Here is a 14,288-nt window from a genome sequence, read left to right as displayed (position 1 = left end):
AAAACTATTTGCATTCTTGGCTGAGCTCCCAGTGTCTGTAAGTTCAAACACATTGTCCAGCGTGGTTCAGGGTATAGCTCGTCAATTTACTCCCTCCCCCCACCCCGTGAAAGAAAAGGGAAAGAAATTGTTTCTTGACTTTCTTTCAATGTCACCCTATGTCTACTGAATGCTGGTGGTAGACGCAATGCTGCAGCAGTGAAGAGCAGTATCCACTCCTCTCCCCTCCCTGGTGGTAGATGGTACAATATGACTGATATCTGTCATCACCATCAGCCAGTGAGTGCTCCTGGCTGGCCTCAGGTGAGGCTGGCCGGAGGCGCCTGGGTGAAAATAGGAATGATTCCTGGTCATTCCCAGTAGATGGTACAGAACGGCTGGTAACCGTCTTCATCATAGCAAGTGGGGGCTGAGCTCCATCAGCCCCTTCCCTTTCCTGTGTAAAGAAAAGATTCTGTACTGCCTGGACTATCATAGCAACGGGATGCTGGGCTCCTCTCCTCCGCACGCTTAATGTCCTGCCTGGACTGTCATAGCACCAGGAGGCTGCCTCCCCCTCATTTTATCTCACTAACAAGTCACTGTTTCTTATTCCTGCATTCTTTATTACTTCATTACACAAATGGTGGGGACACTGCCACGGTAGCCCAGGAAGGTTGCAGAAGGAGGGAAGCAACAGGTGGGGTTGCTGCAGGGGCACCCCCCATGAATGGCATGTAGCTCATCATTTCTGTGGGATCTGACACGGAGCAGCTGTGCTCTCTGATACACTGATTCTCTAGTACACTTGCCCCATATTCTAGGCAGGACTGACTCTATTTTTAGAAACCATAAAGGAGGAATTGACTCAGGGAGTTATTCCCAGTTTTGCCTTTGCGCCCCCAGCTGATCTCAGCCAGGAGCACCCATGATAGCAGCAGAGAGTACAGAATGACAGAAAACCATCATCTTACTGCCAATTTACAATGGCAGCAGACAGTACAGAACAACTGATAACTGTCTCTGCTATCATGCAAGTTATCATGCAAAAGCAAACGAATGCTGCTGTATAGCGCTGCAGTAACACCTCTGTTAGCAGCATCCAGTACACATACGGTGACAGTAAAAAAAAAAAGCTGCAGTAACGCCTCTGTTAGCAGCATCCAGTACACATACGGTGACAGTAAAAAAAAAGCTGAACGGGCTCCGTGGTTGCCATGCTATGGCGTCTGCCAGGGCAATCTGGGGGAAAAGGGCGCGAAATGATTGTCTGCCGTTGTTTTCCCGGAGGAAGGAATGAGTGACGACATTTACCCAGAACCACCTGCGACAATGATTTTTGCCCCATCAGGCACTGGGATCTCAACCCAGAATTCCAAGGGGCGGGGGAGACTGCAGGAACTATGGGATAGCTACAGAATAGCTACCCACAGTGCAACACTCCAGAAATCAACGCTAGCCTCGGACCATGGACGCACACCATCGAATTAATGAGCTTAGTGTGGCCGCGTGCACTCGACTTTATACAATCTGTTTTACAAAACCGGTTTATGTAAAATCAGAATAATGCCGTAGTGTGGATGTACCCTTAGCTTCGCGGGGCCCACTGTGGTGTGGGGCCCCTGGCAATTGCCCTGCTTGCCACCCACTAACACCAGTCCTGCACTTGCAACTTCCCTAACCCCATCCCAGATTGAGAAACACTGACAAAGTATATAGAGCAGTATAAACAAGTCATTGTCCATATGAAATTTGTTTGTACTGACTTCGCTAGTGCTTTTTATGCTGCCTGTTGTAAAACTAGGCAAATATCCAGATGAGTTGACATGCCCCCTGGAAGATCACTGCATACCCACAGTAGTATGTGGATCCCTGGTCAAGAACCACTGCTTAAAATAAATGTAATGTGTGTCAAGGTGCATGGAGAGCTGAAGTTTTTCCACTAAACGTGACAGTGGTTTTTCCACATACAGCCGTACCAGGGTGCCTCAACCTGGCCCTGCAGGAACCGTTAGTAGGGGTAAGGAAACAGCTGTCCTGGTTAGTCTGTGTCCTATGAAACGTCATTGAAACGAGTGAAATCTCCATTGTGAACTAGACAGATATCCAATTCATTTCACATAGGCCAAACCACCACCAGCTGGCTGTTGATTAATCACAGTTAACTCACAATTAACTCCAAAAATTAATCATGATTAAAATATTAATAGCCATTAATTCCAGTTTTAATCACACTGTTAAACAATAGAATACCAATTGAAATTTATTAAATATTTTTGGATAATTTTATATATTTTCAAATATACTGATTTCAGTTACAACACAGAACACAAAGTGTACAGTGCTCACTTTATATTATTCTTACAAATATTTACAGTAAAAATGATCAAACAGTATTTCTCAATTTACCTCATACAAGTACAGTAGTGCAATCTCTTTAATCCTGAAAGTGCAACTTACAAATGTAGATTTTGTTATATAACTGCACTCAAAAAACAAAAAAAAATGTAGGCTGCAAAGTTTTACAAGTCCACTCAGTTCTACTTCTTCTTCAGCCAATCACTAAGACAAACAAGTTTGTTTACATTTATGGGAGATAATGCTGCCCACTTATTTATGTCACCTGAAACTGAGAACAGGTGTTCACGTGGCACTTCTTTAGCTGGCATTGCAAGGTATTTACGTGCCAGATATGCTAAATATTCATATGCTCCTTCATGCTTTGGCCACCATTCCAGAGAACATGCTTCCATGCTGATGATGTTCCTTAAAAAAATAATGCATTAATTAAATTTGTGACTCAACTCCTTGGGGGAGAATTGTATGACTCCTGCTCTCTTTTACCCACATGTAACATATATTTCATGTTATAGCAGTCTCAGATGATGACCGAGCACCTATTACTCATTTTAACAATGCTTTCACTGCAGATTAGACAAAACTCAAAGAACGTACCACTGTGAGTTTTCTAAAGATAGCTACAGCACTCGACCCAAGGTTTAAGAATCTGAAGCGTCTTCCAAAATCTGAGAGGAACGAGGTGCGGCGCATGCTTTCAGAAATCTTAAAAGAGCAACACGCCCATGCAGAAACTACAGAACCCGAATCACCAAAAAAGAAAATCAACCTTTTGCTGGTGGCATCTGACTCAGATAATGAAAATGAATGTGTCGGTCCACACTGCTTTGGATCGTTATTGAGCAGAACCCATCATTAGCATGGATGCATGTCCTCTGGAATGGTGGTTGAAGCATTAAGGGACATATGAATCTTTAGCGCATTTGGCATGTAAATGCCTTGCGATACCAGCTACAACAGCGCCATGCGAATGCCTGTTCCTACTTTCAGGTGACATTGGAAACAAGCGGGCAGCATGATCATCTGCAAGTGTAAACAAACTTGTTTGTGTGAGCGATTGGTTGAACAAGAAGTAAGACTAAGTGGACTTGTAGGCACTAAAGTTTTACATTGTTTTATTTTTTAATGCAGTTTTTTTGGTACATAATTCTACAATTGTAAGTTCAACGTTCATGATAGAGATTGCACTACAGTACCTGTATTAGGTGAATTGAGAAAAACTCTTGTTTTTTACATATTTGTAATAAAAAATAAATATAAAGTGAGCACTGTACACTGTGTTGTAATTGAAATCAATATATTTAAAATGTAGAAAACTTCCAAACATATTTAAATAAATGGTATTCTATTAAGTGCTATTGTGATTTTTTTTTAAATCGCTTCACAACCCTAGCTTATTTTTAACTCCCATGTGCAAGGTTTATTGCTGAGTTTTCCTAGCTTTTAAAATGGTCACCTAATTGCTAATTCAGAGGAATTAGGTTTATGTTTTTTTGCCACATGGTGGCACTGAAGCAGTAGTCCATTTTACAATTTTATTTTTGCAGTCAATATTGGTTAGCCTCCACCACAATGGAAAAAAGAATTGGTTGTTTAAATTAGCAATACATCATACCGCATCATCCAAGTATTTAAAAACTAATTAGTCTCATTTTCCATACCACTGTGAGACTCATGTAATATTAAAATTCCTACCATTCTTAGTCTGTTATGTCTAACTTAATTACATGTATCCATCACGGCAATTTTTTAATTGAACACTCAGTATTTATTTTTAAATGCCACTTGTAGAATTTATTTGGCATGCAGCTTTGGCTTTTCCAATTCTCTTTTTTGCTTATTATAGTCCAGCAATAGATTTTCCTCAGCAGCTACATGACAACTTACACTCTTGTTCAGGTCTAGGATGGTAAAAAGTGTGAATTAAAAATTGTAACAGGCATCATGTAGACCCTCAGACAGCAAATGTACAATACTAATTCCAATAAGCATTGAATGTTTAATCACCTATCCCTTATTTTAGGCCCAAGTTTATCTCCCTTGTTTTTTTTTTTAATGGCAAATCATTCCTCAGAATGAGGCTTGTTATTTACATTCATTTCATACTAGGCTTGAGCTTTTCAAAGGATCAGATTTCTTTCTCCACTCCTTTCTCTCCTTGTAAGAGAAGTTACTAGATGCTCTTTCCACTTTGTGTTCATATTCCCTCACCCTGCATCAAACATCCCACAAAATACCCTTAACTGTAACTCCCCTAGTGTGCAGGACTCAGTTCCCCTGCTCATTGTCACAAGGTAGAGCCTCCAAAGTTGTGAGGTTAGCAGAAGGTGCACATTTCTCACGTGTAGCATTTGGCTTTGGAGCGAAGCCCAGAGCTGGAGCATGGAGCAAAATTTGATTGCTCCAAATCCCTGTATCCAAAGCTAGACGCTGGGACACAGACTGTTAACTAATTCTTCTGGGGACAACTACAATAGCAATCAGCTTCTGTCTTAGGGAGCAATACAGCCAAAACAGAATTTAGAATGAATCTGTAAGTTTAATATCCCAGCTGGGGGTTTCTCCCAAAATGCTGTCTCTCCTTACGAAGTATGGTTTCGATGTGGAGGAGTAAGTACAGTAGTAACTTAAGGAAAAGTGAGAGAGGGAAGAGAGTTCCTAACACAAGTTCATGATGGGGCAGGAAGCCAAGGGCAGTTTTCAAACCTGGGTGCCTAAAATTAAATTCCTAAATAGAAGTGACTTGAGATTCTAAGCAGCTGCACTTCCTATGTAGTTCTCTACAAATCAGAAAATACCTCAGAAAATAAAACCAATTCATTTATTCAGGAGCTTAGCTTTAGGCATCAAGTCTGTAGTCAGGTTTTTTGTTTGTTTGTTTTAAATAAAGTTCCTACACAATGGAGTCCCCGTATCTCCTCCCTCCAACATTTCAGCACAATATATTTTAAGGCAGTTCTGTTTAAATTCTTTTTTGTTTCTAGTGTAGCTCAGACATATTGTGTAAGTTAGCCATTAGTCCATACTATGGATGGATATGGTACCATTAGGAAAGCGCTTGACGTATTATTTTAGTGTACTCCTTTTTTCAATTTATAGAAGATATCTTTTAAAAAATAATTTGACACACCCCAAGAGAGAATCCTAGTTGTTTGGGTATGTTTAATACTGGAAGTAGATTGAGGTAAACTGAGAAAATGAGATCCCTGAGTCTCAACAATCCTTTCTAAGAAGAAACAGGTATAAAGTTAAACTATAGGAGCTCGGCTAAGTAAGGAGACAGCTCCTAGGGCTTGGGCAGATAAATATTTCAATGCAGTTACCAATCTAAATTCAGTTCTACAGCCCTGCCCCCAGGACCAATCAGAAAAGTGCTCCTTTAAGGCTCTTTAGGGTATTTTCATATTTTACCTGGATCCCATTAGTTAATGCAGGACAGTCCCATGAAAGGTTTTCTGATTGAAATCAGCTGTGTTCTACATAACTCCACTGAGATCACCATTAATGAGCAGTCAAGTTCCCACACCAGTCAAGGTCAGTTTTACTGATAGCAATGGCCCACCTTGCCACTTATTCCCCCACGTGCTCTCTGCTCAGGAAAGCACAAGCTTGAATAACTCAGTTAACATACTAGGTCCTCCCTGAAATGTTTCTTTCCCCACTCCCCCCCATCATCTAGACCTACTGTTGCCCTCAACCCATACCCTAGAAGAAAGCATTGCCTTTAATTTCTCACCCACCTTCAGTAAGATATTCCAAATAGCTATAATATAAGAAATAGACAAACATAATCCAATCTATTTTGTTTAATGTTGTACAAAAAAAACTGGTGACTATTACAATGAAAAGTGATTAAAACACTGAATCACATTCGCCATCCCACTATCTAAACAGTTGAGATTCACTTTGCTATTCAGACAATAGAAAGTTTAGCGGTTTTCAGGAAAAAAAAAGAAAAAAAATCCTTGCGTCACATGTATTCTTCCCTCTACATCTTAAAGCTGTGCTCACAGAGACGGCTTCTTCTATCACACTCTTCAAGTATATGGGAATTCAGTTGTAAATAAAATTGAATCTATAATAAAAAATAGTTGCACCATGCAAGAGATTTATTTTCATCATTTATATGTAGAAAGTGATTAAATGAGTTGTGTGTGCAATATTTTATTTCTGAGCTAAACAAACTCACACCTGACAGAAAGCAAAGATGAAATTTCCAGTCATGAAGTATTTGTACTTCAATCAGTAATTGTCTACAGCAGGTAGACACTAACTTCAGCTTTACACAAAAGTATACTAAAGGATCCAATCCTACAGAACTAATTCTTCTTGAACCTTCAAAATAGCTTCTCTGGAGAAAAGCCAATGTGAATTTTGTTTCCATCGTGGAGGGGGAAGTCTTATAGTGTGGAAGAAAACTGCTATTGGACAAACACTGCATATGTCAGGCATGAACAAGAAGCTTCACATAAGAGTTATAAACTCTTAAAATTGAAGTTTGCAGAGTGAACGTAGAGACCATTATGCAAGAAATGGGAAACTAATTTGTATTGTGTCAAGTATGTTCTGATCTCAATTTTCAGATGTCCTTGCTTTTAACTGCTTAGGATCCAGGTTTAGAGATTTGAGACTTCAGCTCTGGTTAAGTTATTGCAAGTGTAGTAATTAACAATAATACAACCTGTGCCTGCTTAAAGATCAGCATTGTTAGTTTTTTGGAAGAGACTTCCTTTGTGGTCTTTATATAGGAAAAGTGAAAATTACACCAGCAGTTGCAAAGGCTGATAGCAGATAAAGTGGGAGATAAAAATAAAGAGTAAGAATGGTACAAGCCTTTTAGGATGCTACCAGTTCTCACATCTCAGAGATTTTTCCATGCAAGCAGGTGGATGTGACTGGTAAAGAATGGAACCTCTTTCACTGACAGTTGACAAATTAACCTGTGGGTTGCATGGCAAGTTACTTGAGTAGATGCTCCGTGACACCACAGGCGACACAAAGAGTAAGATCACTGAGCTCTCAATCCTGATGAGGTAGAAACTATTTTCAGTAAAGGAGAAGGCTAAGGAATGCATATTTCTTATCCGAATAGCAGTGATGCACCTCAAAATATATTATAAAAAAATGCTGAGAAATTTATTAGTCAGCATAGTAGTTGCTTATACTGTGAATCCGCTGCATACTATACCTGCTCAAAAGCTGAGGAAGGCTGGAAATGATAGGTCCATATCCTGGGGCATTGTCATAGAGCTCAAACAACGGCGCAGCTACCAGCTTGTAATTTTTTGGGACTGCAAACAAAGCTAAAAATGAATCCAAGATAGTATTAACAATGGAAAAGTTGTTTCAAACAATTTCAAACTAAGGTTTCACTTAGGGTCCCCCGCACCCCATCTTTAAATACAAAATCACCTCACTGTCATCCAAAACTACAGTGTTCCAATGGGCTTATTTTATAGAATTAGAAGTGGAGCTCTTATGCTGGGATTTTGTACATCCCACCTATTATCCTGGCAAAGGATCCCAGTTTATGAGGACTCCAAATCGGGATAAATTAAAAAAAAATGAATATTTTTATTAACATTATATATAAATATTCTATTTGAAATGGACAATGTAGTCAGTGGAAGATTGAAAGCTTAGATATTGGTCCAATAAAAGATATTACCTCACCCACTTTGTCAGCCTGTGTTGAGGCCTGAAATCTTATAATCTATTAAAATAATTTGAATTAAATACAAAAAAAAAAAACAATACAGGCTTGCTGCCAAGTTTTAAAGAATACCGACTAGTCATTTTCTTTGACTATATTTTAATTATTTTACATTCGGGGTATGAGCTCCTTTATTTCTCTCACCCCATTCCCTTTAGCAGAACACTTACGAAACTTTGTTTATGGGCCTTGCTTTACAGATGACAAGCTTGTTTCCATTAAGATCAGTTTAACACCACATTTGTTTTCAATATGAAATGCGAAACTGTTGTCTTAGTAGTTGTACACAAAAAAACAGAACACTGATTAGAATCTCTGCTACAAATGCTTACCCTTTTCCTGCAGCTGAACCAAGAAGAGCTTTTTGTGCTCTTTAGGTTTTGTAATATGAGCTGGAATATATGGATACTGAGGGGAAAAAAAAAGTTTAATTAGTTTGTACAGCACTCTGAAAGTACATAGTGATCTGTAATTGCTTCTTAAAGAATGGGGACTAAGTCACAGAGAAGGACATCTCCACATAAAAAGCAACTACATATGATGCACCTTTATTCATTTTTTTAAAGACTATATTATAAAACATTAAGACATTGAGCCCCCACAGTTAAGTTTTCAGAGTCTAGAAAATGTTGGCAGTCTCAAAATGGGATCACCATATTAAACTAGGAAACAGGTAAGAACAATCCAGGACAGCAAGAGAAATCGAACCACAGTGCCAAGCACGTTCTCAACAATTAAAAATAAAAGTTTAAAGGGAGCTTATCTTCTTTACAGGATAGATGTACTAATTACACCACATTCTAAAAAACTAAAGGCTCAACTGTAGTTTGAGTCTCTAGTGCAGCCAGCAAAAGGAACAAATCTTTAAGGAAACAAAAAACCCAACAGAAACCTGACATGCCATGGCTGCCCAAAAAAGTTGATTAGTAAATGGACTCAGTTTTTTGCAGAAACACACCTGCTAATTATCATCAAAATTTATGCAGGCATGGACACTCACCTGTGGAGGTTCAAAGTTTGGTCTCCACCAGTTACCAATGCAGTCATCAATCACCCAGTCTTGCTGAACTCCATCCTGACGTCCCAGTATCTGTCAAAATCCAGTTGCAGTCAGAAAACCTCTACATGCTCCATTGCTAATACTCTTAGGAACCAGATACTGGAAGCATTAAGGGATGCTGTAATAAGGGTTTAATACAATTCAGAGCCAAGCTAAAGTAGTCTTATGTTAGTGTTAAAATACTCGTGTACTAACTGACGTAAGGCATCCTCATGCTCCAGACAAGGTATAAAACTAGGCTTAACTACATCTCTCAGGGTGGGATTTTGCACACCTCTGAGAGATGCAGCTATGCTGAAGTAACTTTTCAGTGCAGATCAGCCTTTAGAAACATTTTTTGAAAATATGGTTCACAAATGCAATTAAGTGTAATTGACCCCAAGAGCTACAATATGACACCATTTAATCAGAACTCACAGGAGTTGTCTAAGTAATGGATTCTCCCTGGTGTATAAATTAAGCACCTAGTTCAGGATAGCAGAGGACAATTGAATTTGATGCAGTTATCCACAATGAGGCCCTTATCATTGACTGTGTCTATCTATCACCACCACCACCGTATCTGAGCACCATAATCTGATCTATTTAGCCTCACAATACCCCTGTGAGGTAGAGAAGTGTTAACCCCATTTTACAGATGGGAAACTGAGGCACGGAGAGGCTATGGGGAGACTTGTCTAAGGTTGTGCCAGGTCACATAGGAAAGTCTGCAATGAACAGGGAATTGAACCCCGGTCCCTCAAGTCCTAGGCTAGTGCCCTAACCACTGGACAACTCTGCTTCTCTCTGGCAGAGGCAGACTGCAGTTTTCTAAGGCCCTGGGCCAGGAGCAAGTGGAGGCCCTCTGCTCCGCCTGCCTAGCTTCTGCCAGGGACAGGGCTTGCCCCGCTCCGCTCGCCACTCCAGCCAGGGACGGGGTTGCAGCACAGCGGCTTGCCCCACTTCCCAGCGGGAGTGCTGAGTGGTTAGAGTGAGGAAAGCCCCCGCACCTGGACCTGTTCCCACAGGAGCACCACGCAGGCAGAGCAGGTCACCTATTTTTCCCAGGACCCCCAAATGGCAGGGGCTCTGGGCACGGGGCCTGTTGGCCCAGTGGCTAATCTACCACTGCTCTCTAGCACTATCATAATACAAATGAAATAGTATATCATACTATATGAACTACCAGAAAGAAGTTAGTTGGGAATCACTGAAGCACTCAAAAGGCTAGGAATGGCAAAAAGACTATTTATAATGTTTTGTCCAAAAACATTCAAGAACAATTCAACATTCAATTGCACTGGAGATAACTGTAACAAGAGACAAATGAAGAAAATATACCTCTGTCATTAAACGTTTGAGACCTTCTACCTCATCTTCTCCTGGATTGAGTTCCCCACCTGGTCTGTGAAAAATTAATGATGAGAGCTAATGTTATATCTTATTTTATTTACAGATATATTCACAGGTAACTTTAAGAGACTCTCAATTCTTCAGTTTTACGGATTTACAAACTCACTTTCAAGCTCTTGACAGAGGAAAGAGCCAAAAGAACCTGAACTTTCAAATTTCACCTTGCTGGATTTATTACAACTTCAAAACTAAATAGGGTAGCATGCATAGTCACTATGATTTTTTGAGGTGATCACCTCCAATCAGTTTTTTGATGGCTACAATGACTTATTTTCAGCAAGACATGATAAACAATAACATGCACTGTTCCTACAAGGACTTTTTAAAAGGACACAGTTTAGCTACAAAATTTAACAGAAAGGGACTAATCATTTTAGAAAAATGCAAAAAAAGGAAACGTGTAGGTTTGGCTGTAGGAATTGCACCTGCATTTGTTTTTATCCCAAAAACAACACTTGTAGGAGTGCACAAAAACAAGAAGTTAACCCATTGTGGGAAGATCATCAGACCAGTGCAGGATTGTCCGGATAACCCAACAGGTCTTTCCCACCTCGAATTCAGAATTTTGTGAAATTTACAAAAATTAGTCTACTTTCTCTTTCCAGATCAAGAAAAGCATAGCAAGGAAACAGGATTATCTATAAGCAGCTAGACTTTTAAAATTCAGCCTCAGTGATCTAAGATGTTAACTGGAGTGTGTTTATACATGACTTATCTTCATCATATCCCTTCATTCAGGGGCAATAATAATTACTGGTGATGAATTCTAAGAACATCACCTATTGATAATGTGTACTACAATGAAGACTAACAGTCAGCACACTTAATAGCACATCATCATCAACTTTCTGCAGGAGAGAGATGATTCAGAATGTTTCTCCATATAAACATTTGCAACAGCTGGAACTCATGCTTCAGTCCATGCTCAATTAATACAGCTGAGCAGTCTGTACACTTGCTGTATGACTAATCTGTTATTTGGTAATGCTTTGCCATTCTTCTAAATCTTACTGCAATGTCAAGTTCCAACAATATACACTTACAGTTTGAAGAACGTTGTACCTAGCTGCAGTAGTAACACATGGGGCAGCCTATGCTCGTGCACAATCAGAACACCCTCTACAGTCCGCCTCATTCCAATCTTGTCAAATTCTTCCCTCATGCGCTGAAACCGAGCTGCCACTGAACTGTCCTTCTCATAAAGGGGTTCCTTTGTGCCAAATGTATAATTTGTAAGTGGATACCTGGGAGGGAAAAAAATCACATATTACTACATCATGAACACTAATCCAGATCTCACATGCATAAGTGCATAGTACTTAACTTGAGGGTCAGCTACCATCGCTGCACAGTTAGCAATCACTGATTTCAAAATATTTACGATGAAATTTCCACACATATGCTGCCTATTCTCTTCTGGGTGCAGTTCAAAGTTAACTGCTTATAATCTACACAGTTCTAATTAAATTATTTGGGCTCCACTGATGTGAGAGACTGTCCTTCTGCCACCACAAGAGTTAGCTGCTGGGTCACACTCAGTAGCTGGTCCAGGCTTTGAAGCTTTCTGCAAATGGCAGTAAGAGACTCAAGTAAAGAACCCATACCTCTGTGACCAACTGTATCTCAGCACCTGCTGGAGTTAGGAAAGTTTTTAAACTTGTGGTTTAAAAATTTGTTTTAATAGACTTTTGAACACTCATTCTAATAACAGGGACTAGGTTTGTTAGTGAGCAGGGGATGTTCCATTATTTTTTGTTGATTTGTACCTGATTTTATTGATCTGTGGTATGCAGGTGCTTTGATGAAATATGCCACTATACATTTCTAAATAAGACTCAGTTCAATTTGATGACTATTAAGGTAATTATAAACATTCAACTTGAACTCTGTCTTTTTTTGGTTCTTCTTTTCTACAACCTTAATCTTAGGGACAGTTTCCCAAATTCTACTTTGGAATTATCTCCACCTCTGCCCCCACTCTGCACAGAAACCACAAAGGCTAGCACCCTGAATACCATAGCCTGCTCTCATGCATACTGCTATTCTATAAGCAACTCTAGTTTTAGAAGCTCTTAATGAACATTCTCTCAAATCCAGGTCCCTGGTTTCTGATCACTGGTGTCTTTATCACCTGCATTACCATTTTCTCCTCTTCATCTGTAGCTTTAGCATTTCATCACTACTTTCTACTTACACTTGATTTATTCAAAAAATCTTAAATTCCAATTCAGTGTCTAAAATAAGGTTATATTTACCATACAGTAATGCTGTCCGCTTTATAAATGTCTCATATTCTTTAACCTGGATCCAAAAAAAATTACCTGTACTGATAACACAAATTCCAAAGAATTACAGCTTCCTGCTGATATTTTTTTCCTCCAGAAGGAAACCCTGAACATTAACATTTTCACTTTTTAAAATGAGTCTTATCCTTTTCAGCTGTGAGAATAAACTCAACTATATAAAAAGTGATGCATGACTGTCTTTTTGAGTTTGTAATTGTTAACTGTTAAGTACTGATTATTACATTTGTTATTTGCTGTTACTGCAACTTCACAAATCTACCTATCAAAGAAGAAAGTACCAGAATGCCCTGCCCATTATAAAGCAAAGCTTGCTTCAGGAGATGGTCCACTAAGGCAGTTACATAAAGAAAATATTTTTATTGCACATTAGCACTTGCATCTTTGATACTCAGTGTAAACCATGTTGTATCCTGCAGCTCCTAGTAGTCCAATATTTTTACTGTAGTCAGCAAATGGATAAGGAATGGTGTCCCTAGCCTCTGTTTGTCAGAGGGTGGAGATGGATGGCAGAAGATAGATCACTTGATCATTACCTGTTAGGTTTACTGCCTCTGGGACACCTGGCATTGGCCACTGTCAGTAGATAGGATACTGGGCTGGATGGACCTTTGGTCTAACCCAATATGGTCGTTCTCATTAAACACTAAACACATGTGGGGGTACAAACTTCTATATTCCATACTCAAACTAGGATACTACAGTGGTAAATGCAATATAAAAACCAAAGTAGAACAGATGCGCAGGGCTCCAAAAGTAACGTGCTCCTCAATTTCACTAGGTAGCAGCACAATATCTACACCTCCAGCTACTCAGAGGGGGATGGTCCAAAAGCCCCTATTCACAGACTGAAGGTCTCCTCCAGACCAAGAGGCCTTCCCATTTACTCAGAGTTCAGCGTGAGCGGATGGGGTCAGGAGGGACCTTCTTCCTGCGGACCGGGGGGTCGGGCTGAGGTATAAGCAGGGGGATGGGGAGGAAGAGTTGATGCCTTTCTCCAGCGCCTGCAGTTCCCGGGAACTGAGGGGATTTTCTCCCTCTCCCGGAAACCGGGGGAGATCTACGGGACGGGTCTCTCGCACAGAGAGAAGGGGTGTCTCCCTGGGGGGGAGGGGTAAGGAGGGGTCTTGCCCCCGGGGCCGGACACTCCCAGGCGGATGGCCTGGTCCCGCGGGGGCCGGGGGCAGGGGGCGCGGTACTCACAGGTTGATGGTCCGCTCCAGCGTGAGCGGCTTGGTCTGCTGGATGTATTTGTTCCCGAACTGGTTCACCCCGCGGGGCCAGCCGGTCTGCGAGCGGTTGGGCGGCACCACGGACATGGTGGGGCGGCGGCGGCAGCGGGCGGGACTGGGTCACTGCTGCTCAGCGGCGGGAGCAGCTTCCACCATTAGCATCCCCGCCAGGCCTCACACACGGCCAAGGGCTCCGCCGGAACCGCCTGCCCGCGCGCCGGAAAGGGGAACCATAGAGACTGGAGCACAGA

The 14,288-nt window shown here is 40.8% G+C and overlaps 1 protein-coding gene across 1 annotated transcript; it reads right to left on the bottom strand.

Annotated features, from left to right (window-relative positions):
- Positions 1-6,128: 6,128 nt before the first annotated feature.
- On the bottom strand, positions 6,129-14,262 carry NUDT21 (nudix hydrolase 21). Its single transcript, XM_030581885.1, has 7 exons — positions 14,009-14,262; positions 11,546-11,746; positions 10,431-10,494; positions 9,051-9,140; positions 8,383-8,458; positions 7,526-7,640; positions 6,129-6,412 (listed from the first exon to the last, which is right to left on the bottom strand). Exons 1-7 carry the CDS (start codon positions 14,122-14,124, stop codon positions 6,391-6,393), a joined length of 684 nt encoding a protein of 227 aa, XP_030437745.1. The 5' UTR covers positions 14,125-14,262; the 3' UTR covers positions 6,129-6,390.
- Between the last annotated feature and the right edge of the window lie 26 nt (positions 14,263-14,288).

Source organism: Gopherus evgoodei, chromosome 12, assembly GCF_007399415.2.
Source record: "Gopherus evgoodei ecotype Sinaloan lineage chromosome 12, rGopEvg1_v1.p, whole genome shotgun sequence".
Taxonomy (NCBI): domain Eukaryota; kingdom Metazoa; phylum Chordata; order Testudines; family Testudinidae; genus Gopherus; species Gopherus evgoodei.
This window is presented reverse-complemented; position numbering and strand designations above follow the sequence as displayed.